This window comes from Oncorhynchus mykiss, chromosome 29 (genome assembly GCF_057628025.1).
Source record: "Oncorhynchus mykiss isolate SJ-2025 chromosome 29, ASM5762802v1, whole genome shotgun sequence".
NCBI classification, from domain to species: Eukaryota; Metazoa; Chordata; class Actinopteri; order Salmoniformes; family Salmonidae; genus Oncorhynchus; species Oncorhynchus mykiss.
The window spans coordinates 39,921,127-39,947,146 of record NC_143050.1 but is presented as its reverse complement, the minus strand read 5'-3'; the positions used below and the strand labels follow the sequence as shown (position 1 = coordinate 39,947,146).

Genomic DNA, 26,020 nt, shown 5'->3' with positions numbered 1-26,020 from the left:
CGCTACAAAGTATTAACTTAAGGGGGCTGAATAATTTTGCACGGCCAATTTTTCAGTTTTTGATTTGTTAAAAAAGTTTGAAATATCCAATAAATGTCGTTCCACTTCATGATTGTGTCCCACTTGTTGTTGATTCTTCACAAAAAAATACAGTTTTATATCTTTATGTTTGAAGCCTGAAATGTGGCAAAAGGTCGCAAAGTTCAAGGGGGCCGAATACTTTCGCAAGGCACTGTAATCACTGTAAATCGCCGTGACCCTCAACCAACCTCTCCACTCACTGGACCCTTTTGATCACTCGACTAAGCATGCCTCTCCTTAATGTCAATATGTCTTGTCCATTGCTGTTCTGGTTAGTGTTTATTGGCTTATTTCACTGTAGAGCCTCTAGTCCTGCTCACTATACCTTATCCAACCTATTAGTTCCACCACCCACACATGCAATGACATCTCCTGGTTTCAATGATGTTTCTAGAGACAATATCTCTCTCTTCATCACTCAATACCTAGGTTTACCTCCACTGTATTCACATCCTACCATACCTTTGTCTGTACATTATACCTTGATGCTATTTTATCACCCCCAGAAACCTCCTTTTACTCTCTGTTCCAGACGTTCTAGACAACCAATTCTTATTGCTTTTAGCCGCACCCTTATTCTACTCCTCCTATGTTCCTCTGGCGATGTAGAGGTGAATCCAGGCCCTGCAGTGCCTAGCTCCACTCCTATTCCCCAGGCGCTCTCTTTTGACGACTTCTGTAACCGTAATAGCCTTGGTTTCATGCATGTTAACATTAGAAGCCTCCTCCCTAAGTTTGTTCTATTCACTGCTTTAGCACACTCTGCCAACCCGGATGTTCTAGCTGTGACTGAATCCTGGCTTAGGAAGACCACCAAAAATTCAGACATTTTAATTCCAAACTACAACATTTTCAGATAAGATAGAACTGCCAAAGGGGGCGGTGTTGCAATCTACTGCAAAGATAGCCTGCAGAGTTCTGTCCTACTATCCAGGTCTGTACCCAAACAATTTGAACTTCTACTTTTAAAAATTCACCTCTAAAAACAAGTCTCTCACCGTTGCCGCCTGCTATAGACCACCCTCTGCCCCCAGCTGTGCTCTGGACACCATATGTGAACTGATTGCCCCCCATCTATCTTCAGAGCTCGTGCTGCTAGGCGACCTAAACTGGAACATGCTTAACACCCCAGCCATCCTACAATCTAAACTTGATGCCCTCAATCTCACACAAATGATCAACGAACCTACCAGGTACCTCCCCAAAGCCTTAAACACGGGCACCCTCATAGATATCATCCTAACCAACTTCCCCTCTAAATACACCTCTGCTGTCTTCAACCAAGATCTCAGCGATCACTGCCTCATTGCCTGCATCCGTAATGGGTCAGCGGTCAAACGACCTCCTCTCATCACTGTAAAACGCTCCCTGAAACACTTCAGCGAGCAGGCCTTTCTAATCGACCTGGCCGGGGTATCCTGGAAGGATATTGACCTCATCCCATCAGTAGAGGATGCCTGGATATTTTTAAAAAATGCCTTCCTAACCATCTTAAATAAACACGCCCCATTCAAGAAATTTAGAACCAGGAACAGATATAGCCCTTGGTTCTCCCCAGACCTGACTGCCCTTAACCAACACAAAAACATCCTATGGCGTTCTGCATTAGCATCGAACAGCCCCCGTGATATGCAGCTGTTCAGGGAAGCTAGAAACCATTACACACAGGCAGTTAGAAAAGCCAAGGCTAGCTTTTTCAAGCAGAAATTTGCTTCTTGCAACACTAACTCAAAAAAGTTCTGGGACACTGTAAAGTCCATGGAGAATAAGAACACCTCCTCCCAGCTGCCCACTGCACTGAAGATAGGAAACACTGTCACCACTGATAAATGCACCATAATTGAGAATTTCAATAAGCATTTTTCTACAGCTGACCATGCTTTCCACCTGGCTACTCCTACCCCTGTCAACAGCACTGCACCCCCAACAGCAACTCGCCCAAGCCTTCCCCATTTCTCCTTCTCCCAAATCCATTCAGCTGATGTTCTGAAAGAGCTGCAAAATCTGGACCCCTACAAATCAGCCGGGCTAGACAATCTGGACCCTTTCCTTCTAAAATTATCTGCCGAAATTGTTGCCACCCCTATTACTAGCCTGTTCAACCTCTCTTTCGTGTCGTCTGAGATTCCCAAAGATTGGAAAGCAGCTGCGGTCATCCCCCTCTTCAAAGGGGGGGACACTCTTGACCCAAACTGCTACAGACCTATATCTATCCTACCATGCCTTTCTAAGGTCTTTTAAAGCCAAGTCAACAAACAGATTACCGACCATTTCGAATCTCACCATACCTTCTCTGCTATGCAATCTGGTTTCAGAGCTGGTCATGGGTGCACCTCAGCCACGCTCAAGGTCCTAAACGATATCTTAACCGCCATCGATAAGAAACATTACTGTGCAGCCGTATTCATTGATCTGGCCAAGGCTTTCGACGCTGTCAATCACCACATCCTCATCGGCAGACTCAACAGCCTTGGTTTCTCAAATGATTGCCTCGCCTGGTTCACCAACTACTTCTCTGATAGAGTTCAGTGTGTCAAATCGGAGGGTCTGTTGTCCGGACCTCTGGCAGTCGTCTCTATGGGGGTGCCACAGGGTTCAATTCTTGGACCGACTCTCTTCTCTGTATACATCAATGAGGTCGCTCTTGCTGCTGGTGAGTCTCTGATCCACCTCTACGCAGACGACACCATTCTGTATACTTCCGGCCCTTCTTTGGACACTGTGTTAACAACCCTCCAGGCAAGCTTCAATGCCATACAACTCTCCTTCCGTGGCCTCCAATTGCTCTTAAATACAAGTAAAACTAAATGCATGCTCTTCAACCGATCGCTACCTGCACCTACCCGCCTGTCCAACATTACTACTCTGGACGGCTCTGACTTAGAATACGTGGACAACTACAAATACTTAGGTGTCTGGTTAGACTGTAAACTCTCCTTCCAGACCCATATCAAACATCTCCAATCCAAAGTTAAATCTAGAATTGGCTTCCTATTTCGCAACAAAGCATCCTTCACTCATGCTGCCAAACATACCCTTGTAAAACTGACCATCCTACCAATCCTCGACTTTGGCGATGTCATTTACAAAATAGCCTCCAATACCCTACTCAACAAATTGGATGCAGTCTATCACAGTGCAATCCGTTTTGTCACCAAAGCCCCATATACTACCCACCATTGCGACCTGTACGCTCTCATTGGCTGGCCCTCGCTTCATACTCGTCGCCAAACCCACTGGCTCCATGTCATCTACAAGACCCTGCTAGGTAAAGTCCCCCCTTATCTCAGCTCGCTGGTCACCATAGCATCTCCCACCTGTAGCATCTCCCACCTGTAGCACACGCTCCAGCAGGTATATCTCTCTAGTCACCCCCAAAACCAATTCTTTCTTTGGCCGCCTCTCTTTCCAGTTCTCTGCTGCCAATGACTGGAACGAACTACAAAAATCTCTGAAACTGGAAACACATCTCCCTCACTAGCTTTAAGCACCAACTGTCAGAGCAGCTCACAGATTACTGCACCTGTACATAGCCCACCTATAATTTAGCCCAAACAACTACCTCTTTCCCAACTGTATTTAATTTATTTATTTTGCTCCTTTGCACCCCATTATTTTTATTTCTACTTTGCACATTCTTCCATTGCAAAACTACCATTCCAGTGTTTTACTTGCTATATTGTATTTACCTTGCCACCATGGCCTTTTTCTCCCTTCTCACCTCATTTGCTCACATTGTATATAGACTTGTTTATACTGTATTATTGACTGTATGTTTGTTTTACTCCATGTGTAACTCTGTGTCGTTGTATCTGTCGAACTGCTTTGCTTTATCTTGGCCAGGTCCCAATTGTAAATGAGAACTTGTTCTCAACTTGCCTACCTGGTTAAATAAAGGTAAAATAAAAAATAAATAAAATAAATTGCCATTAACGGGGTATGGTAGTAGGTTCCAGGCGCACCGGTTTGAGTGTGTCAAGAACTGCAACGCTGCTGGGTTTTTCACGTTCAATGGTTTTACTGTGTATCAAAAATGGTCCACCACCCAAAAGACATCCAGCCACCTTGACATAACTGTGGAAAGCATTGGAGTCAACATGGTCCAGGATCCTTGTGGAACGCTTTTAACACCTTGTAGTCTTCTCGGAGCAAGTGACGTCACCGATTGAAACGCTATTAGCGCGCACCACCGCTAACTAGCTAGTCATTTCACATCGGTTACACCCTGATGAATTGAGACTGTTCTGAGGGCAAAAGGGGGGTGCAACTCAATATTAGGAAGGTGTTCCTAATGTTTTGTACTCTAAGATATATATATATATATACACACATACATATATACACACACAGTGCCTTGCGAAAGTATTCGGCCCCCTTGAACTTTGCGACCTTTTGCCACATTTCAGGCTTCAAACATAAAGATATGAAACTGTATTTGTTTGTGAAGAATCAACAACAAGTGGGACACAATCATGAAGTGGAACGACATTTATTGGATATTTCAAACTTTTTTAACAAATCAAAAACTGAAAAGTTGGGCGTGCAAAATTATTCAGCCCCCTTAAGTTAATACTTTGTAGCGGCACCTTTTGCTGCGTTTACAGCTGTAAGTCGCTTGGGGTATGTCTCTATCAGTTTTGCACATCGAGAGACTGACATTTTTTCCCATTCCTCCTTGCAAAACAGCTCGAGCTCAGTGAGGTTGGATGGAGAGCATTTGTGAACAGCAGTTTTCAGTTCTTTCCACAGATTCTCTATTGGATTCAGGTCTGGACTTTGACTTGGCCATTCTAACACCTGGATATGTTTATTTTTGAACCATTCCATTGTAGATTTTGCTTTATGTTTTGGATCATTGTCTTGTTGGAAGACAAATCTCCGTCCCAGTCTCAGGTCTTTTGCAGACTCCATCAGGTTTTCTTCCAGAATGGTCCTGTATTTGGCTCCATCCATCTTCCCATCAATTTTAACTATCTTCCCTGTCCCTGCTGAAGAAAAGCAGGCCCAAACCATGATGCTGCCACCACCATGTTTGACAGTGGGAATGGTGTGTTCAGCTGTGTTGCTTTTACGCCAAACATAACGTTTGGCATTGTTGCCAAAAAGTTCAATTTTGGTTTCATCTGACCAGAGCACCTTCTTCCACATGTTTGGTGTGTCTCCCAGGTGGCTTGTGGCAAACTTTAAACGACACTTTTTATGGATATCTTTAAGAAATGGCTTTCTTCTTGCCACTCTTCCAGAAAGGCCAGATTTGTGCAATATACGACTGATTGTTGTCCTATGGACAGAGTCTCCCACCTCAGCTGTAGATCTCTGCAGTTCATCCAGAGTGATCATGGGCCTCTTGGCTGCATCTCTGATCAGTCTTCTCCTTGTATGAGCTGAAAGTTTAGAGGGACGGCCAGGTCTTGGTAGATTTGCAGTGGTCTGATACTCCTTCCATTTCAATATTATCGCTTGCACAGTGCTCCTTGGGATGTTTAAAGCTTGGGAAATCTTTTTGTATCCAAATCTGGCTTTAAACTTCTTCACAACAGTATCTCGGACCTGCCTGGTGTGTTCCTTGTTCTTCATGATGCTCTCTGTGCTTTTAACGGACCTCTGAGACTATCACAGTGCAGGTGCATTTATACGGAGACTTGATTACACACAGGTGGATTGTATTTATCGTCATTAGTCATTTAGGTCAACATTGGATCATTCAGAGATCCTCACTGAACTTCTGGAGAGAGTTTGCTGCACTGAAAGTAAAGGGGCTGAATAATTTTGCACGCCCAATTTTTCAGTTTTTGATTTGTTAAAAAAGTTTGAAATATCCAATAAATGTCGTTCCACTTCATGATTGTGTCCCACTTGTTGTTGATTCTTCACAAAAAAATACAGTTTTATATCTTTATGTTTGAAGCCTGAAATGTGGCAAAAGGTCGCAAAGTTCAAGGGGGCCGAATACATACATACATATATACACACACACACACACACACACACACACACACACACATACATACATATACACACACACCCTGAATCACTCTCACACACACTCTGAGGTCCAGCTCACAAGCTCCATCAGCAGCATATGTATCTAGATGGTTATCAAATAGTCTTGAAAGGGAAAGCACATCCCTACCAACCTCCCATCATAGATATGAACTACTGCTCCATCTGCTGATCCCAATCCTGTAATAAACAGCCCCGGCCTTCTGTCATAGCTTCATTCTCTGCCCCCTTCCCTCAAAGAGCCTTTGTTTGACTGGGTGCACCTCAGTCACGCGCAAGGTCCTAAATTATATCTTAACCGAAACCGATAAATGACAATACTGTGCAGAAGTCTTCATCAACCTGGCCAAGGCTTCGACTGTGTCAATCACCGCATTCTTATCGGCAGACTCAACAGCCTTGGTTTCTCAAATGACTGCCTCGCCTGGTTCACCAACTACTTCTCTGATAGAGTTCAGTGTGTCAAATCGGAGGGCCTGTTGTCCGGACCTCCGGCAGTCTATGGGAATGCCACAAGGTTCAATTCTCTTTTCTCTGAAAACATCAATGATGTCTCTCTTGCTGCTGGTGCTTCTCTGATCCACCTCTACGCAGACAACACCATTCGGTATACTTCTGGCCCTTCTTTGGACACGGTGTTAACAAACCTCCAGACGAGCTTCAATGCCATACAACACTTCTTCCGTGGCCTCCAACTGCTCTTAAATGCAAGTACAACTAAATGCATGCTCTTCAACCGATCGCTGCCTGCACCCGCCCTAGCATCTAGCATCACTACTCTGGACGGTTCTGACTTAGAATATGTGAACAACTACAAATACCTAGGTGTCTGGTTAGACTGTAAACTCTCCTTCCAGACTTACATTGAGAATTTCCAATCCAAAATGACATCTAGAATCACCTTCCTATTTCACAAAAAAGCATCCTTCATTCATGCTGCCAAACATACCATTGTAAAACTGACTATCCTATCAATCCCTGACTGCTTCGATGTCATTTACAAAATAGCCTCCAACACTCTACTCAGCAAATTGGTTGTAGTCAATCACAGTGCCATCCGTTTTGTCACCAACGCCCCATATACTACCCACCACTGCGACCTGTATGCTCTGGTTGGCTGGCCCTCACTACATATCCGTTGCCAAACCCACTTGCTCCAGGTCCTCTATAAGTCTATGCTAGGTAAAGCCCCGCCTTGTCTCAGCTCACTGGTCACCATAGCAGCACGCTCTCCAGCAGGTATATTTCACTGGTCATCCCCAAAGCCAACACTTCCTTTGGCTGCCTTTCCTTCAAGTTCTCTGCTGCCAATGACTGGAACGAATTGTAAAAAATAAAATTACAAAAATACAATTACATTTTTTTAAATACATTTTTGAAGCTGGAAACATATCTCCCTCTCTAACTTAGAACAGCTTACCGATCATTGCACCTGTACACAGCGCATCTGTAAATAGTCCACCCAACTAACTCATCCCCATATTGTTTTTTTGCTCCTTTGCACCCTATTATCTCTACTTGCACAGTCATCGTCTGCACATCTATCACTCCAGTATTTAAATTGCTAAATTGTAGTTATTTTGCCACTGTGGCCTATTTATTGCATTACCTCCCTAATCTTACTACAGTGTGTGAAAATGTACATAGATTATTCAATAGTGTTATTGACTATACGTTTGTTTATCCCATGTGTAACTGTGTTGTTTGTGTCGCACTGCTTTGCTTGGCCAGGTTGCAGTTGTAAATGAGTTGTAAATGAGAACTTGTTCTCAACTGGCCTACCTGGTTAAATAAAGGTGAAATTAAACATTAAAAAGCATAATGCATTTCATACTGATCCTGGCTTTTCGCTACAGTCAAATACACCTTATCTACAAATTAATACAGTCTTAAAATAGTGCTGTTGATTGATTACATGCACCAGTCTGTCCTCAAGTTATTTGATTTATTTTTACCTTTATTTAACTAGGCAAGTGAGTTAAGAACAAGGAACAGTGGGTTAACTGCCTGTTCAGGGGCAGAACGACATATTTGTACCTTGTCAGCTCGGGGTTTGAACTAGTCTCCGTTGGATTTGGACTGTAGCCTAACTTCCTTAGACAGTGATCAGTGATCACATCTTGTGTGATGCTATACCAACTGACAATTATCAGTCTGTACCCACTGAAACCATGAGTGTAGCCCCATTATACTGTTCTCTCAGAATAGAGTGCCCTGTGACTGCACTCAAACCATTAGAGGATTCCCTTAGGATGTGAGCTATGGAGGGTAAAGTGAAGTTAGTGGGAGGGGAGACAACCAGCACTTGCACTTCTGTGATGTGTGGTTGTCGCACCTAGCTATCTTAACCTCTCTGGGATATGTGGGACGCTAGCCAGGGAAAATGCAGAGCGCCAAATTCAAATAAATTACTATAAAAATCAAACTTCCATTAAATCACACATGCAAGATAGCAAATTAAAGCTACACTTGTGAATCCAGCCAACATGTCAGATTTCAAAAAGGCTTTTCGGCGAAAGCAAACGATTCTATTATCTGAGGATAGCACCTCCGTAAACAAAGAGAGAAACCATATTTCAACACTGCAGGCACGACAAAGCGCAGAAATAAAAATATAATTCATGCCTGACCTTTGACGAGCTTCTTTTGTTGGCACTCTAATATGTTCCATAAACATCACAAATGGTCCTTTTGTTCGATTAATTCCATCGATACATATCCAAAATGTCCATTTATCTGGCGCATTTGACCCAGAAAAACACTGGTTCCAACTTGCGCAACGTGACTACAAAATATCTCAAAAGTTACCTGTAAACTTTCCCAAAACATTTCAAACTACTTTAGGTATTTTTTTTACGTAAATAATCGATCAAATTGGAGACGGGATGATCAGTGACGGAGAGACATGCGGTCTCTCCTTCACTGCAGCCGAGGTGAGTAAGACATTTAAACGTGTTAACCCTCGCAAGGCTGCAGGCCCAGACGGCATCCCCAGCCGCGCCCTCAGAGCATGCGCAGACCAGCTGGCCGGTGTGTTTACGGACATATTCAATCAATCCCTATACCAGTCTGCTGTTCCCACATGCTTCAAGAGGGCCACCATTGTTCCTGTTCCCAAGAAAGCTAAGGTAACTGAGCTAAACGACTACCGCCCCGTAGCACTCACTTCCGTCATCATGAAGTGCTTTGAGAGACTAGTCAAGGACCATATCACCTCCACCCTACCTGACACCCTAGACCCACTCCAATTTGCTTACCGCCCAAATAGGTCCACAGACGATGCAATCTCAACCACACTGCACACCGCCCTAACCCATCTGGACAAGAGGAATACCTATGTGAGAATGCTGTTCATTGACTACAGCTCGGCATTCAACACCATAGTACCCTCCAAGCTCGTCATCAAGCTCGAGACCCTGGGTCTCGACCCCGCCCTGTGCAACTGGGTACTGGACTTCCTGACGGGCCGCCCCCAGGTGGTGAGGGTAGGCAACAACATCTCCTCCCCGCTGATCCTCAACACTGGGGCCCCACAAGGGTGCGTTCTGAGCCCTCTCCTGTACTCCCTGTTCACCCACGACTGCGTGGCCACGCACGCCTCCAACTCAATCATCAAGTTTGCGGACGACACAACAGTGGTAGGCTTGATTACCAACAACGACGAGACGGCCTACAGGGAGGAGGTGAGGGCCCTCGGAGTGTGGTGTCAGGAAAATAACCTCACACTCAACGTCAACAAAACTAAGGAGATGATTGTGGACTTCAGGAAACAGCAGAGGGAACACCCCCCTATCCACATCGATGGAACAGTAGTGGAGAGGGTAGCAAGTTTTAAGTTCCTCGGCATACACATCACAGACAAACTGAATTGGTCCACTCACACAGACAGCATCGTGAAGAAGGCGCAGCAGCGCCTCTTCAACCTCAGGAGGCTGAAGAAATTTGGCTTGTCACCAAAAGCACTCACAAACTTCTACAGATGCACAATCGAGAGCATCCTGGCGGGCTGTATCACCGCCTGGTACGGCAACTGCTCCGCCCTCAACCGTAAGGCTCTCCAGAGGGTGGTGAGGTCTGCACAACGCATCACCGGGGGCAAACTACCTGCCCTCCAGGACACCTACACCACCCGATGTCACAGGAAGGCCATAAAGATCATCAAGGACATCAACCACCCGAGCCACTGCCTGTTCACCCCGCTATCATCCAGAAGGCGAGGTCAGTACAGGTGCATCAAAGCTGGGACCGAGAGACTGAAAAACAGCTTCTATCTCAAGGCCATCAGACTGTTAAACAGCCACCACTAACATTGAGTGGCTGCTGCCAACACACTGACACTGACTCAACTCCAGCCACTTTAATAATGGGAATTGATGGGAAATGATGTAAATATATCACTAGCCACTTTAAACAATGCTACCTTATATAATGTTACTTACCCTACATTATTCATCTCATATGCATACGTATATACTGTACTCTATATCATCGACTGTATCCTTATGTAATACATGTATCACTAGCCACTAAACTATGCCACTTTGTTTACATACTCATCTCATTTGTACATACTGTACTCGATACCATCTACTGTATCTTGCCTATGCTGCTCTGTACCATCACTCATTCATATATCCTTATGTACATATTCTTTATCCCCTTACACTGTGTACAAGACAGTAGTTTTGGAATTGTTAGTTAGATTACTTGTTGGTTATTACTGCATTGTCGGAACTAGAAGCACAAGCATTTCGCTACACTCGCATTAACATCTGCTAACCATGTGTATGTGACAAATAAAATTTGATTTGATTTGTGTTCAATACAGGAGGAAAAAATGTAGCATGCTTTCTGGTCACGCGCCTCTAACAGTACACTTCAAGTGACCCTTGTTCAAGATGGCCATACTTCTTCATTACACAAAGGAATAACCTCAACCAATTTCTAAAGACTGTTGACATCCAGTGGAAGCGATAGGAACTGCAACAAGGTCCCTTAATCTGGATTCCTAATGAAAACCCATTGAAAAGAGAGTGACCTCGAAAAAAATGTGGAATGTTTGTCCTCTGGGTTTCGCCTGCTAAATAAGTTATGTTATACTCACAGACATGATTCAAACAGTTTTAGAAACTCCAGAATGTTTTCTATCCAAATCTAATAATAATATGCATATCTTATCGTCTGGGGATAAGAGCGTCTGCTAAATGACTAAAATGTGAATTGTAAATGTGTGTATCAGCGCATATGTTCTTCTGTGTGTGCAGGCACATCCATCTCTGTGTGGGTCTGTCAGCAGGTCCGTCCGTGTGCGTATGTATGTGGTGTGTGAGCACATCCGTCCTTGCTGTCTGTTTGTGTAGCCGACCGACCGTGTGCGTGCGTGCGTGTGTGCGCGCGCGCGTCCCATACCCAGAACGTCCAAGGAGCTCTGGTGGTTGGAGATGATGACGTAGGGTCCCTCTGTCTGCAGGTGTTCCAAGCCACTCACATCGAACCGCAGACCCAGGAAGTACTTAACATGACGAACCAGAGCACGGACCACCCTGGAGACAGGAAAGAACACAGCAATGTTCAATTCAATCTTGATCTGAAAACCATGCGTGTTAAAACGATCGGAGTTCAAACAAAGCACCAATGCATCAATGACAGTGTTTCAGAGCATCAAATCTGCTCTGTCAGCGATCAGCAACAGAGCGGAGTGAATGCTCTCAAACACTGCGACCGTCTCTAACGAAGGCGGTGAGAAAATACAGCTACGTACAGACAAATCTTGTACGTTGGACTCAACAAAATGTGCTCAATAAGCAACCTTCATCTAAGGTTAATACATTTTTTTCCATGGCTACAAAACAAAATGTCTTATTTTCGATATAGGCCAACAGATAGGTAGTTTATTCTGTCTGTTCTGTGGAATTTTCTAAGTGGTTTAACAATTCCACATTGAACACGGCACAGTGATTAATTACAGCCACAGCATCTGTTGGATGAGTTATAGGCCTAAACCGAATGATTCTGATGGGGAAAAAACCGCTGTCTTTACCAAACTACGGTTTTTGCATACTTTCAGTGTGGAACCTGTCAATGTTTGGGGGGGGGGGGGGGGGGGGGGGGGGGGTTATAGCCTAGGCTAACCAATTCTAATATGGAACTAGCGGAAAATAGACAGGATGCAATTATTCCAAAAGTTACAGCTAGTTGTTGGAACAGTCACATGTACTCATTAACACTTATCATACTTTTTTCCCCCCCTTGTAAAGTTTAAGCATGCATTTCTGTAGGCCTAATGGGAGCTTGTGCTCAAACTCGGCTTGTGTGTGTAGATGGAACGGTCAGAACACGAGTGAGTGAGACATGGAGAGGAAAGGGAGTTTAGGGAGAAGAACTGCGTGATGCTTGCCGTGGCTTCTTTTTTGTGTGGCTCGCAAATGCACATGTACAAATGGAACACTAGAGTCAAAACAAATGAGTGTTTTCAAGACAATGTATTTTCTTCCAAGAACGAGCCAAAGCGCATTCCACCAAAATAGTTTTACAGAACTCTTTTCTAGATATTTTTTTAAATCTCTGGTTCAAAGATTGAGTACTCAAAACGGGTGACAAACCTATTACTCATGCTCATCTCTACAATAACGTAGCTAGAACATTGTCTGCTGGTGGCGTCACATGTACCATTACATTCAAAAACATGACTAGAATGTTGTCTGCTGTTGGCATGACATTCAAAACATGTTTAGGCTAGATGTAGAACATTGTCTGCTGTTCTTACCCAACCACAATAAGGGGAAGGAAATGGCTTTCTTTGGGTTAGGCTCTCTCGGTGCCCTGTCAGGAAAGCAATAAAATCATGGCCGCCAATCGCAACAGTCATTTTTATTTATTTATGGAAGATAAAACGTTTGTGTAAACTTAAGTGACTAAAACCTGATATAAAAAAAAATGTAGAAAATATACTGGAGCTATATACATGTTTAAATGAGCTCATCTTTGGAGAACCACCCAAATAAAAACTAGACAGAATAGACATTTCCAAAGACGTCATGACATGGGGCCCTCATTGATTTTGTTTTAACGTTTGAGTCCTTCCGATAGAATAAGAACATGGCGTACGTCATGGCAAAATGTGTAGAATTGCAGGAAATTGGCTTTGAAAAACAAGTGTCCAGTGTTTCAAGATTCTTATTAAATATGACCTATAATTAATGGTAAAAAAAAGGTAATGGAGTGTCAGAATTAGGCTTTTTTGTGTTTATTTATTTGTACTCCATTAACTTTTACAGAAGCAGCAGCTATTCGTCCTGGGGTCCACAAAACATGACAAGTAACAAAACACTGGTAGACAAGGACAGTCACATTAAAATACAAAAATATTATACCAACAATACAACTCAAAAATAGTGATAGTGTGCGCATGTTAGAGGTTGACCGATTAATTAGGGCCGATTTCAAGTTTTCATAACAATCGGAAATCAGTATTTTTGGGCGCCGATTTTTTTTACACCTTTATTTAACTAGGAAAGTTGGTTAAGAACACATTCTTATTTTCAATGACGGCCTAGGAACGGTGGGTTAACTGCCTCGTTCAGGGGCAGAAAGACAGGTGGAATTAAAAATGTAATGAGAATGAAGAGCCAGAAGGTTGGCTGCTATTTACATTATAACCTGAATGGAGTTGTGTAGGCTAACTAGGACGGTGAGAAGCACAGTAGCGTTATTGCTAGCGTCTCTCAGTTTGATGCAGTCAAGATAAATAACTATCATCACATCTGGTTACATAGTACCTATCAAGAAGTAAGTCTAGCAAGAAATAAGTGGTTGCGGTCCCTCCCGCCGTGCCTGCACTGGTGCTTTGAGCTTACTCACATGCACCGCATGGCCTCCGCTCCCTAATAACCTTCAGCTGATCGCTCTGTGCCTCTCCCCCTTTCTCCATGGCTCCAGTTTAACAAAAATGTGTTTTTCTGCCACTTCCCTCACTCAGATCGAACCAGTTGTTTTTTTAGCATTGTTTGAGTTACAACAGACAAAAGGTGTAAAGGTTCCAAATCTAACTGAACAATCAGGGGTTTGTTTGGACAAGGCTGTAGCAGGCATGGAAACAGGAGCAGGCTGACAGGGGAGGGGGATTTGAGTCTATTCAGGAGAGAGAGTTAACATAACCCAGTGAGAAGGGTTGACAAGAACACACTACACAGCAGCACGTCATGGTTCACGAACACACCGACAGGTCTGTAATACTGTTGGCACTTCGCATCATAAGCCACTCCCCTTGAGCAGCTAGGATACAGGTTAGTTAGGGTCTAAATCTCCTGTTTGTTTTCATCCCAAAACTCAGTGAAAATTCATGATGGAATCTTGGCGAGTGTTGACAGCAGCATTACGATTCCATTTATTTGGAACGTCAGACAGGGGGGAAAAAATCTGACAATTCCATCCCTGTTCCGGCTGAGGCTGAAGTAACACTTTAGTTCGCTTCAATGTTTGCGACGTTGCGTGACGGTTCGTACTGAATGACAGTTTTCCACAAAACGGTGCACAATGTTCTTCAACAGCCTTTAAGTTCCATTTAAACCTGTTTGGTGGGTGTGGCAAGGTAAATCCTGATCAATATGGGTGACCGTCTGAAATCACAACACTCCGCAGCACACCATATGGCAGGGATCATCAACTAGATTCAGCCGTGGGTCGATTTTTTTTCTTGAGCGGGTGGTGGGGGGGCTGGAACATAATTACAAATAATTGGTAGACTGCAAATTGACTGCATGAAACCCAAACAGATATAATATTTGACTAAAACAATTTCAAACCTTGTTTACATTGATATATGATCACGTCTCTCAATTATGCAATGAAAATACTTGAGAACAGATTTATGGGGTCTATTTCACACCATATGTATTGAATTGAAAATGAAATCATGAATAAGTTGAGAATGTAAACATTTCAGGACCGCCACTCCAAAACTAGCAAACCAATAGACACTCATTGTCTACACCTCGCTCTAAACCCCACCCTTCACAGAAAAAATAATGCCAAAACTCACCCTCAAAAAGACTAGCAGTAAAAAGGATTGGTTGCTGGGAAAGTTGAACTGAAAATTATTTTTGCATTCCTTTTTTCAAATATATATATATATATATATTGCTCAAAAAAATAAAGGGAACACTAAAATAATACATCCTAGATTTGAATGAATTTTTTATTTATTTATTTATTTATTTAACCTTTATTTAACCAGGTAGGCAAGTTGAGAACAAGTTCTCATTTACAATTGCGACCTGGCCAAGATAAAGCAAAGCAGTTCGACACATACAACGACACAGAGTTACACATGGAGTAAAACAAACATACAGTCAATAATACAGTATAAACAAGTCTATATACGATGTGAGCAAATGAGGTGAGATAAGGGAGGTAAAGGCAAAAAGGCCATGGTGGCAAAGTAAATACAATATAGCAAGTAAAACACTGGAATGGTAGATTTGCAATGGGAGAATGTGCAAAATAGAAATAAAAATAATGGGGGTGCAAAGGAGCAAAATAAATAAATTAATTAATTAATTAAATACAGTAGGGAAAGAGGTAGTTGTTTGGGCTAAATTATAGGTGGGCTATGTACAGGTGCAGTAATCTGTGAGCTGCTCTGACAGTTGGTGCTTAAAGCTAGTGAGGGAGATAAGTGTTTCAAGTTTCAGAGATTTTTGTAGTTCGTTCCAGTCATTGGCAGCAGAGAACTGGAAGGAGAGGCGGCCAAAGAAAGAATTGGTTTTGGGGGTGACTAGAGAGATATACCTGCTGGAGCGTGTGCTACAGGTGGGAGATGCTATGGTGACCAGCGAGCTGAGATAAGGGGGGACTTTACCTAGCAGGGTCTTGTAGATGACATGGAGCCAGTGGGTTTGGCGACGAGTATGAAGCGAGGGCCAGCCAACGAGAGCGTACAGGTCGCAATGGTGGGTAGTATATGGGGCTTTGGTGACAAAACAGATTGCACTGTGATAGACTGCATCCAATTTGTTGAGTAGGGTATTGGAGGCTATTTTGTAAATGACATCGCCAAAGTCGAGGATTGGTAGGATGGTCAGTTTTACAAGGGTATGTTTGGCAGCATGAGTGAAGGATGCTTTGTTGCGAAATAGGAAGCCAATTCTAGATTTAACTTTGGATTGGAGATGTTTGATATGGGTCTGGAAGGAGAGTTTACAGTCTAACCAGACACCTAAGTATTTGTAGTTGTCCACGTATTCTAAGTCAGAGCCGTCCAGAGTAGTAATGTTGGACAGGCGGGTAGGTGCAGGTAGCGATCGGTTGAAGAGCATGCATATAGTTTTACTTGTATTTAAGAGCAATTGGAGGCCACGGAAGGAGAGTTGTATGGCATTGAAGCTTGCCTGGAGGGTTGTTAACACAGTGTCCAAAGAAGGGCCGGAAGTATAGAGAATGGTGTCGTCTGCGTAGAGGTGGATCAGAGACTCACCAGCAGCAAGAGCGACCTCATTGATGTATACAGAGAAGAGAGTCGGTCCAAGAATTGAACCCTGTGGCACCCCCATAGAGACTGCCAGAGGTCCGGACAGCAGACCCTCCGATTTGACACACTGAACTCTATCAGAGAAGTAGTTGGTGAACCAGGCGAGGCAATCATTTGCGAAACCAAGGCAGTCGAGTCTGCCGATGAGGATGTGGTGATTGACAGAGTCGAAAGCCTTGGCCAGATCAATGAATACGGCTGCACAGTAATGTTTCTTATCGATGGCGGTTAAGATATCATTTAGGACCTTGAGCGCGGCTGAGGTGCACCCATGACCAGCTCTGAAACCAGATTGCATAGCAGAGAAGGTATGGTGAGATTCGAAATGGTCGGTAATCTGTTTGTTGACTTGGCTTTCGAAGACCTTAGAAAGGCATGAATGATTCTTATTAAATAGTTTTTTCTTTACATAGTTGAATGTGCTGACAAAAATGACAAAAATGATCAATGGAAATCAAATTTATCAACCCATGGAGGTCTGGATTTGGAGTCACACTCAAAATTAATGTGGAAAAACACACTACAGGCTGATCCAACTGACGTAATGTCCTTAAAACAAGTCCAAATGAGGCTCAGTAGTGTGTGTGGCCTCCACGTGCCTGTATGACCTCCCTACAACGCCAGGGCATGCTCCTGATGAGGTGGCGGATGGTCTCCTGCGGGATCTCCTCCCATACCTGGACTAAAGCATCCGCCAACTCCTGGATAGTCTGTGGTTGGATGGAGCGAGACATGATGTCCCAGATGTGCTCAATTGGATTCAGGTCTGGGGAATGGGCGGGCCAGTCCATAGCATCAATGCCTTCCTCTTGCAGGAACTGCTGACACACTCCACACTCCACATGAGGTCTAGCATTGTCTTGCATTAGGAGGAACCCAGGGCCAACCGCACCAGCATATGGTCTCACAAGGGGTCTGAGGATCTCATCTCGGTACCTAATGGCAGTCAGGCTACCTCTGGCGAGCACATGGAGGGCTGTACGGCCCCCCAAAGAAATGCCACCCCACACCATGACTGACCCACCGCCAAACCTGTCCTGCTGGAGGATGTTGCAGGCAGCAGAACGTTCTCCACGGCATCTCCAGACTGTCACGTCTGTCACATGTGCTCAGTGTGAACCTGCTTTCATCTGTGAAGCGCCAATGGCGAATTTGCCAATCTTGGTGTTCTCTGGCAAATGTCAAATGTCCTGCACGGTGTTGGACACAACCCCCATCTGGATGTCGGGCCCTCATACCACCCTCATGGAGTCTGTTTCTGACCGTTTGAGCAGACACATGCACATTTGTGGCCTGCTGGAGGTCATTTTGCAGGGCTCTAGCAGTGCTCCTCCTTGCACAAAGGCGGAGGTAGCGGTCCTGCTGCTGGGTTGTTGCCCTCCTACGGCCTCCTCCACGTCTCCTGATGTACTGGCCTGTCTCCTGGTAGCGCCTCCATGCTCTGGACACTACGCTGACAGACACAGCAGACCTTCTTGCCACAGCTCGCATTGATGTGCCATCCTGGATGAGTTGCACTACCTGAGCCACTTGTGTGGATTGTAGACTCCGTCTCATGCTACCACTAGAATGAAAGCACCGCCAGCATTCAAAAGTGACCAAAACATCAGCCAGGAAGCATAGGAACTGAGAAGTGGTCTGTGGTCACCACCTGCAGGTGTCTTGCTAATTGCCTATAATTTCCACCTGTTGTCTATTCCATTTGCACAACAGCATGTGAAATTTATTGTCAGTGTTGCTTCCTAAGTGGACAGTTTGATTTCACAGAAGTGTGATTGACTTGGAGTTACATTGTGTTGTTTAAGTGTTCCCTTTATTTTTTGAAGCAGTGTATATACACACATACATATATATATATATATATATATATATATATATATATATATATATATATATATTAATCATTTGTCATACGAGTTTTGCTCTCACTTTAAAATGATTTGCTTACAAGTTCTGGAGTTTTGCTTTTGATGTCTTATTGTTACAATTTTATAAAAAAAAATATTTCAACATCCATTATTTCACCCGTCCTCAAAAATATTAAATGTTTACATTCTCAACTTTGTCATATTCACAATTTATTTTTAATTCAATACATATGGCATAAAATTGACCCCATACAGACTACCCAAACTAAATTCCCGGTGAGGATCTCCTGGGGTCAATTTTTTTTTAATAATAATAATAATAATAATAATAATAATGTTAAAATCGGTGAACTCTTTCTAATATGGCCTGTCCCCCTCTGTGTCACTGTGTCTGGGTCCCTATTGCTTTCTCTTCATCTTGCACACTCACTCTCCGTCTGTCTGTCTGTCTGACACAACACACACGTTAACGACAGTGAATAGGGTCCCGCGCCCTATTCACTGCGAGAGAATGCTGCCTGGCGCAACATGACACCACTGATCTGCAAGCATGGCTGTGAAACAGTTCAGTTATTCCAAGAGCACGGAGTCTGAGCCAGGTCAGTCTGATAACACAGGGCAAGGCACTAAACTAACAAGGACAACAGGCAGCGCAGGCTGGGGGAGGCCATCCATTGATTTCTAGGGGACCTTTCGTAAACATGACCCCAACCAGGAGGGAAATTCAGTTCTATCTGACCCCCACTCCTCTCTGAGTAATTATCTGATTATATAGTCACTTGTGTCCAATAGGCCGTGTCTCTGTCCACAGTACAATACCCAATCCCTCTGGCCTATTGACAAGTAGACTGAGTTGCACATTGACACAGGTGTAGTTTAACTCCACCAAGGTGAGTATTAGGCAGAAGTTGACCCAGTAAGAAGAGAGGTGTACAATGTACATTTCTTATGTAGGGAATGCCAGGTGGGATTTTCCTACATTAAATAGGCAGTTGGAACTTGGCAACCATCCTAAACACTGTAAAATGATTTAATTATCGATTCCAACATGGAAGTGGTATTGGTTTCATTTAGACTAAAATCATTGACATTTTGATTTGCCTGCATTAGCCTTCCACATAAATTACCCAAATGGCAATTTCATAGACATGTCTAATATGTGGGGCTAGCCTAAAGAATCTAACCTTACGGTCACTGTAAGTAGGCTACATCTTCCCTGTAAGGTTAGAATGACAGGCTGCCATGATCAGGACACCGCGGAGCCAGTGTGAGATATGGCTCAGAAAACGTATCTCAATCCAGGGATGGGAGATAGCGCTTTACTCTTACTTATCCCATATGATACATCAAGAAGATTTAATTTTAAAAAATCAGAACTGCCTTTAACAGTATACTAGGCTAGCTAAAGAAACCCATTGGAATCGACTAGACTTCCAGTCGTTAACCACCCAAACGCTAGGTATCACGTTGTCATGGAATCCAATGGGCTGCTATAGCATCAGCTAGCCTAGCATGTTGACAAACACAGCAATTTTTTTTTTTTACTGAGTATTATTCCAATATTCTTTCTTCATTGCTCAGGAATAATGAGTACAGCGACATATTCGATTCCTGGATTGAGGTACATTTTCCAAGCCATATACCGCGCCGGGCTCCGCTGTCCACATTCTGGCATAGAAACATTCCTACAAATTCCGAAACATGTCGATGTCTTCAATTGTGTAGGGAACACCGTGTATATTTACAACGGAAAAACCTAAACGTCCCTCGTCTGTCATGAAGGTTGAATACAATTACATTTTGACTTACTCTGCCAATGTCAGCTTTTGAGACCAAATATTTGGTCTCAAATTTCGAGCAGCTGAATGACAACTGTTAGAGTAAGTTTAATAAAATTACATTCAAACATGCTGGCTTGTAAGGAAAATGTCCACAAAAGTGCAGCGGTTTCTTTGATTGTATACCAATAATTGGTATCAAATACAAAAGTCTTATTAGACTAGGCAATGTTCCGAATAGCGAGAAGAAAATAACGAAAGTCGGATTCTTATGGCTAGTATGGGTCATTAAACCAACTGATGAAACCCAACATCCTCTTTTCTTGGCCCTGTTAGGACTTGAAACATTGACAATCTATGCAACAACAAAAAATGCATAGATTAAAGTGGCATTTTCTGCAATCTATTGTTAGTTTACATCTGTGCAAAAACACACGCCTGTTGGATATGTTGTTCCGAACTGGTTTACAGCGAAGAAAATGTCGGACCCAGAGGCCATGTCCGGATGCGAGGTGAAGCTAACGTTAGCAAGCTAGCTAGTATTAGCCGCCTGGTTCAGAAAGTCCCAAACATCTGGCAATGCATTTGAAGCTAGCTAGCGTAAATGTACTTCATTTCCACTGCTGGATAACTACCTTGCATTTCGTTATAAAAATGTTGCAACCAACCGTTGAAAAATATCAGCAAAATGGCTTATGATAAATTAGGGTAAAGCCACAGATTGATGTTGTGTTTGTAACATTTCAAGATTTGGCAAGCTAGCCATCTTCCATTCTAATGAGCAAACGAACCGTTCGCTAGCAAAGCATCGCTCACGCGGTTGTGCGACCTGGAACTTACCTCATGTTTTCAACGTCCCTGCCTCCGCATTTCAGAATACTAAGCGGAATCGCAATCGCACCCAAAACCATCATATAAGCCACGTAGAAACACTTTTTGAAATAAAAAACAAAGGTGCTGCTAGTCCATAGCAGAAGTGGGACCAGCAGCATTAGGAATACCCAGAGCGCATCCATACTGATTCCTGCGAGGATATTGGCAGCAAAAGCTGACGTTACCGTGGCTAGTGAGAAAGCGTGAGCGGCACTGTGGCACCGGCTGACATTTCAACTTCCAAGGCCAACACCGGTGGTGCACAACTCGTTCTCTGGGTTAAAATAACGCAACCGTGAACGACAAAATATGACAACACTTTTCAGTCGACGATGGTGCAGGCAGCCTCATGTAGTGGTTCCGATATGAAATTCAATGGTTTCCGGTGGCACAAGCATTTAAGTTCCTCTGCAGAGATGGGCAGTATAAAGCGCCACAGTGTAGTTGTAATAATACCCATAAAACCTAGCGGGCAATTAGGGAAATGGTTCCAATCGTTTTTACACCATTAATTTCTCCCATTGGGAATTTTAGAAACACTTAAAATAAAGGGCTGTGTTTCGTGTAGACTTATCCTGGCGTGACATTTTGATAACCATGTAAGTCTCTCTCAGACAATGTGACTTTTATCAATCTATTCAGCTCTATTTACTCTCAGATTCAAAAATGCTTAGCATCAAAATAGACATCATGCAAGACTACAAATCCCTGCAAGCTCCTGCACATCATCTCTATCTGACACTTTTGATAACATGTATTGTGTCAACTTTAAAGTACTACTTAAGTAGTTTTTTGGGGATCTGTAATTTACTTTACTATTTATATTTTTGCCTACTTTCATTTCACTACATTCCTAAAGAAAATAATGTACTTTTTACTCCATACATTTCCCTGATACCCAAATGTACTCCAATTGACACACTTATCAAGAGAAAATCCCTAGTCGTCTCTACTGCCTCTCATCTGGAGGACTCACTAAACACAAATGCTTTGTTGGTAAATTATGTCTGAGTGTTGGAGTGTGCTCCTGGCTATCCGGAGATAAAAGAAAACAAGAAAATTGTGTCATCTGTTTTGCTTAATATAAGGAATTTGAAACGATTTATACTTCGACCATTGATTCTTATTACGTTTACCCCCTTTTCTCCCCAATTTCATGGTATCCAATTGGTAGTTACATTCTTGTCTCAATGCTGCAACACCTGTACGGACTCGGGATAGGTGAAGGTCGAGAGCCATGTGTCCTCCTAAACACAACACAGCCAAGCCGCACTGCTTCTTGACACAATGCCCACTTTATACGTAAGCCAGCCACACCAATGTGTCAGAGGAAACACCGTACACCTGGCACCCTGTCAGCGTGCATAACGCCCAGCCCGCCACAGGAGTCGCTAGAATGCAATAATGGGACAAGATCATTGCTGCCAGCCAAACCCTCCCCAATTGAGTGCCGCCCCATGGGTCTCCCAGTCGCGGATGGCTGCGACAGAGCCTGGACTCGGACCAGGATCTCTAGTGGCACAGCTAGCGCTGGGTCACTTGGGAGGCTAGTGACCATTGATTATTTTAAATATATTTGAGCAATTCCATTTACTTTTGATAGTTAAGTATATTTAAAACCAAATACTTTTAGACTTTTACTCAAGTACTCAAATACTGTAATAATGGTTCCCTGAAGTAAGGGAAGATTTGTACTGTGACTAATCCTTTCTGGTAAAAAAAAATGTTTTTTAATGTAATATCATTAAATGTAAAATAACATTACAGGTTCGAGGTAGCCTGCAGTCATTGCATTCAGCTAATGACTTAGGCTGCTGATCTCAGTCTCTAAAGATTTGGTGAATAAAGATTTGGTTAATGTTGTGTTTATTAGGCATGTGTTTCCAAAACAAAGCAGCTACCACGTTTTCTGATTTGATTACAAATATATTTCCAAAGCAAAACATAGCGGCACATTGAAAAATGCATTATTGCTGTTGATGCCTGGGGCCAAACTAAGGTTCAAACTCAAGTTATTTGTGATCCTCTTAACATCTTCATGAGATATTTGTTGGGCTGTGCAGCATATTATTCTCTCTCCCTTTCCTGCTCTCTCTCTCGTGGCTAGTGGTGACTGTTTAACAGTCTGATGGCCTGGAGATAGAAGCTGTTTCTCAGTCTCTCGGTTCCTGCTTTGATGCACCTAGTTGGTAGCGGGGTGAACAGGCTGTGGCTCGGGTGGCTGAGGTCCTTGATGATCTTCTTGGCCTTCCTGTGACACCAGTGCTGTAGATGTCCTGGAGGGCAGGCAGTGTGCCCCTGGTGATGCGTTGGGCTGACTGCACCACCCCCTGAAGAGCCCTGTGGTTGCGGATGGTGTAATTGCCGTACCAGGTGGTGATACAGCCTAACAGGATGCTCTCAATGGCGCATCTGTAGAAGTTCATGAGAGTCTTAGGCAAGAACTTCACAAAGCCAAATTTATTCAGCCTCCTGAGGTTGAATAGGCACTATTGTACCTTCTTCACCACGCTGTCTGTGTGAAGGGACCATTTTAGGTTGTCGGTGATGTGCAAGCCGAGGAACGTGAAGCTTTTGACCCTCTCCACCGAGTCCCTGTCGATATGGATGGGGGCGTGCTCTCTCTGCTGTCTTCTGTTGTCCAGGAGATATATACAGTGCATTCGGAAAGTATTCAGACCCCTTGATTCTTTCCACATGTTATTACATTACAGCCTTATTCTAAAATGTATTAAATACTTTTTCCCCCTCATCAATCTACACACTTAATACCCCATAATGTCAAAGTGAAAACAGGTTTTTATACATTTTTGCTAATTTATTACAAGTAAAAAAGTTTTCAGACCCTTTGCTATGAGACTCGAAATGGAGCTCAAGTGCATCCTGTTTCCATTGATCATCCTTGAGATGTTTCTTCAACTTGATTGGAGTCCACCTGTGGTAAATTCAATTGATTGGACATGATTTGGAAAGGCACACACCTGTCTATATAAGGTCCCATAGTTGACAGTGCATGTCAGAGCAAAAACCAAGCCATGAGGTCAAAGGAATTGTCCGTAGAGCTCCAAGACAGGATACCAAAACATTTATGCAGCATTGAAGGTCCCCAGGAACACCGTGGCCTCCATCATTCTTAAATGGAAGAAGTTTGGAATCACCAAAACTCTTCCTAGAGCTGGCCTCCTGGCCAATTTGAGCAATCGAGGAAGAAGGGCTTTGGCCAGGGAGGTGACCAAGAACCCGATGGTCACACTGACAGAGCTCCAGAGTTCCTCTATGGAGATGGGAGAACCTTCCAGAAGGACAACTATCTCTGCAGCACTCCAACAATTAGTCCTTTATGGTAAAGTGGGCAGATGGAAGCCACTCCTCAGTAAAAGGCACATTACAGCCCACTTGGAGTTTGCCAAAAGGCACCTAAAGGACTCTCAGACCATGAGAAACAAGATTCTCTGGTCTGATGAAACCAAGATTGAACTATTTGTCCTGAATGCCAAGAATCACATCAGGAGGAAACCTGGCAACATCCCTACGGTGAAGCATAGTGGTGGCAGCATCATGCTGTGGGGAATTTCTTTCAGAAGCAGGGACTGGGAGACTAGTCAGGATCGAGGGAAAGATGAACTGAGCAAAGTACAGAGTTCCTTGATGAAAACCTGCTCCAGAGCGCTCAGGAACTCCGACTGGGGCGAAGGATCACATTCCAATAGGACAACGACTCAAAGCACACAGCCAAGACAACTCAGGATTGGCTTTGGGACAAGTCTCTGAATGTCCTTGACTGGCCCAGCCAGAGCCCGGACTTGAACCCGATTGAACATCTCTGGAGAGACCTGAAAATCGCTGTGCAGCGATACTCCCCATCCAACCTGACAGAGCTTGAGAGGATCTGTAGAGAAGAATGGGAGAAGCTCCCCAAATACAGGTGTGCCAAGCTTGTAGAAGACTCAAGGCTGTAATCTCTGCCAAAGGTGCTTCAACAAACTACTGAGTAAAGGGTCTGAATACTTATGTGATATTACATTTTTTATAAATTTGCCAACATTTCTAAAAATCAGTTTTTGCTTTGTCATTATGGGGTATTGTGTGTAGATTGATGACGGAAAAAAATACTAATAATCCATTTTAGAGTAAGACTGTAATTTAACAAAATGTGGAAAGAGTCAAGGGGTCTGAATACTTTCCAAATGCACCGTACATACAATATCTGAAGTAAACAATGCATTAGACATTCATACAATGTTGTGCATTTCCTCTCATACAGAAACATCTACTTTGATTTTGATCACGTTTGACTCACATTTTGGACTGTGCTGAGGACACTGAAATGCATGTTGGTGGACTCCCTACCAGCACTCAATACATTCAGCTAAATGGACCTGATGGTTTGACGTCTTCAGTGCAAAGAGGTAAGCAAAAAAAATGTGTATAGTTTGTTTCGCTTGTACAATAAAATCCTTGTCAACTGTGGTCTAAGCTTAACCCGATTTCATCATTTCTGACCGTGAAGAGACATGTCACGTTTATCCCTCTTATAAATCAAGTTGTTCAGGAGTCAATATGCCAGATTTAGACTACAGATATAACAGGATTAGATGTGATAATCTAGGAGTGTAATCCAGCCCTGCCCGGCGCCTCAGGTCTCAGACCGGTGTATCTGCTGTTTGTTAACTAGAAACTTTGGACCGATGCCAGATAATTAATCCCTGAGTGACTGCAGTGTTGTACCACTACTACTGTTCTACTCAATCAAAACCTGTAGTTTTTGACTGAAGGTTTAGATTGAGTGGCGCTGCGGTCTAAGGCACTGCATCTCAGTGCTTGAGGTGTCACTACAGACACCCTGGTGTGAATCCAGGCTGTATCACAACCGGCGGCCGTGATTGGGA

The 26,020-nt window shown here is 43.4% G+C and overlaps 1 protein-coding gene across 1 annotated transcript in view; it reads right to left on the bottom strand.

Moving 5' to 3' along the window:
- LOC110509586 (1-acyl-sn-glycerol-3-phosphate acyltransferase alpha) overlaps positions 1-21,598 on the bottom strand; it is a 33,845-nt gene extending 12,247 nt beyond the window's left edge. Inside the window, exons 1-2 of the mRNA XM_021590563.3 lie at positions 21,099-21,598; positions 11,494-11,627 (exon numbers count right to left, since the gene is read on the bottom strand). Of these exons, the coding sequence (XP_021446238.3) occupies positions 11,494-11,627; positions 21,099-21,274 (310 nt within the window). The 5' untranslated portion in view covers positions 21,275-21,598. The remainder of the gene's footprint in view (positions 1-11,493; positions 11,628-21,098) is intronic.
- Positions 21,599-26,020: the final 4,422 nt, after the last annotated feature.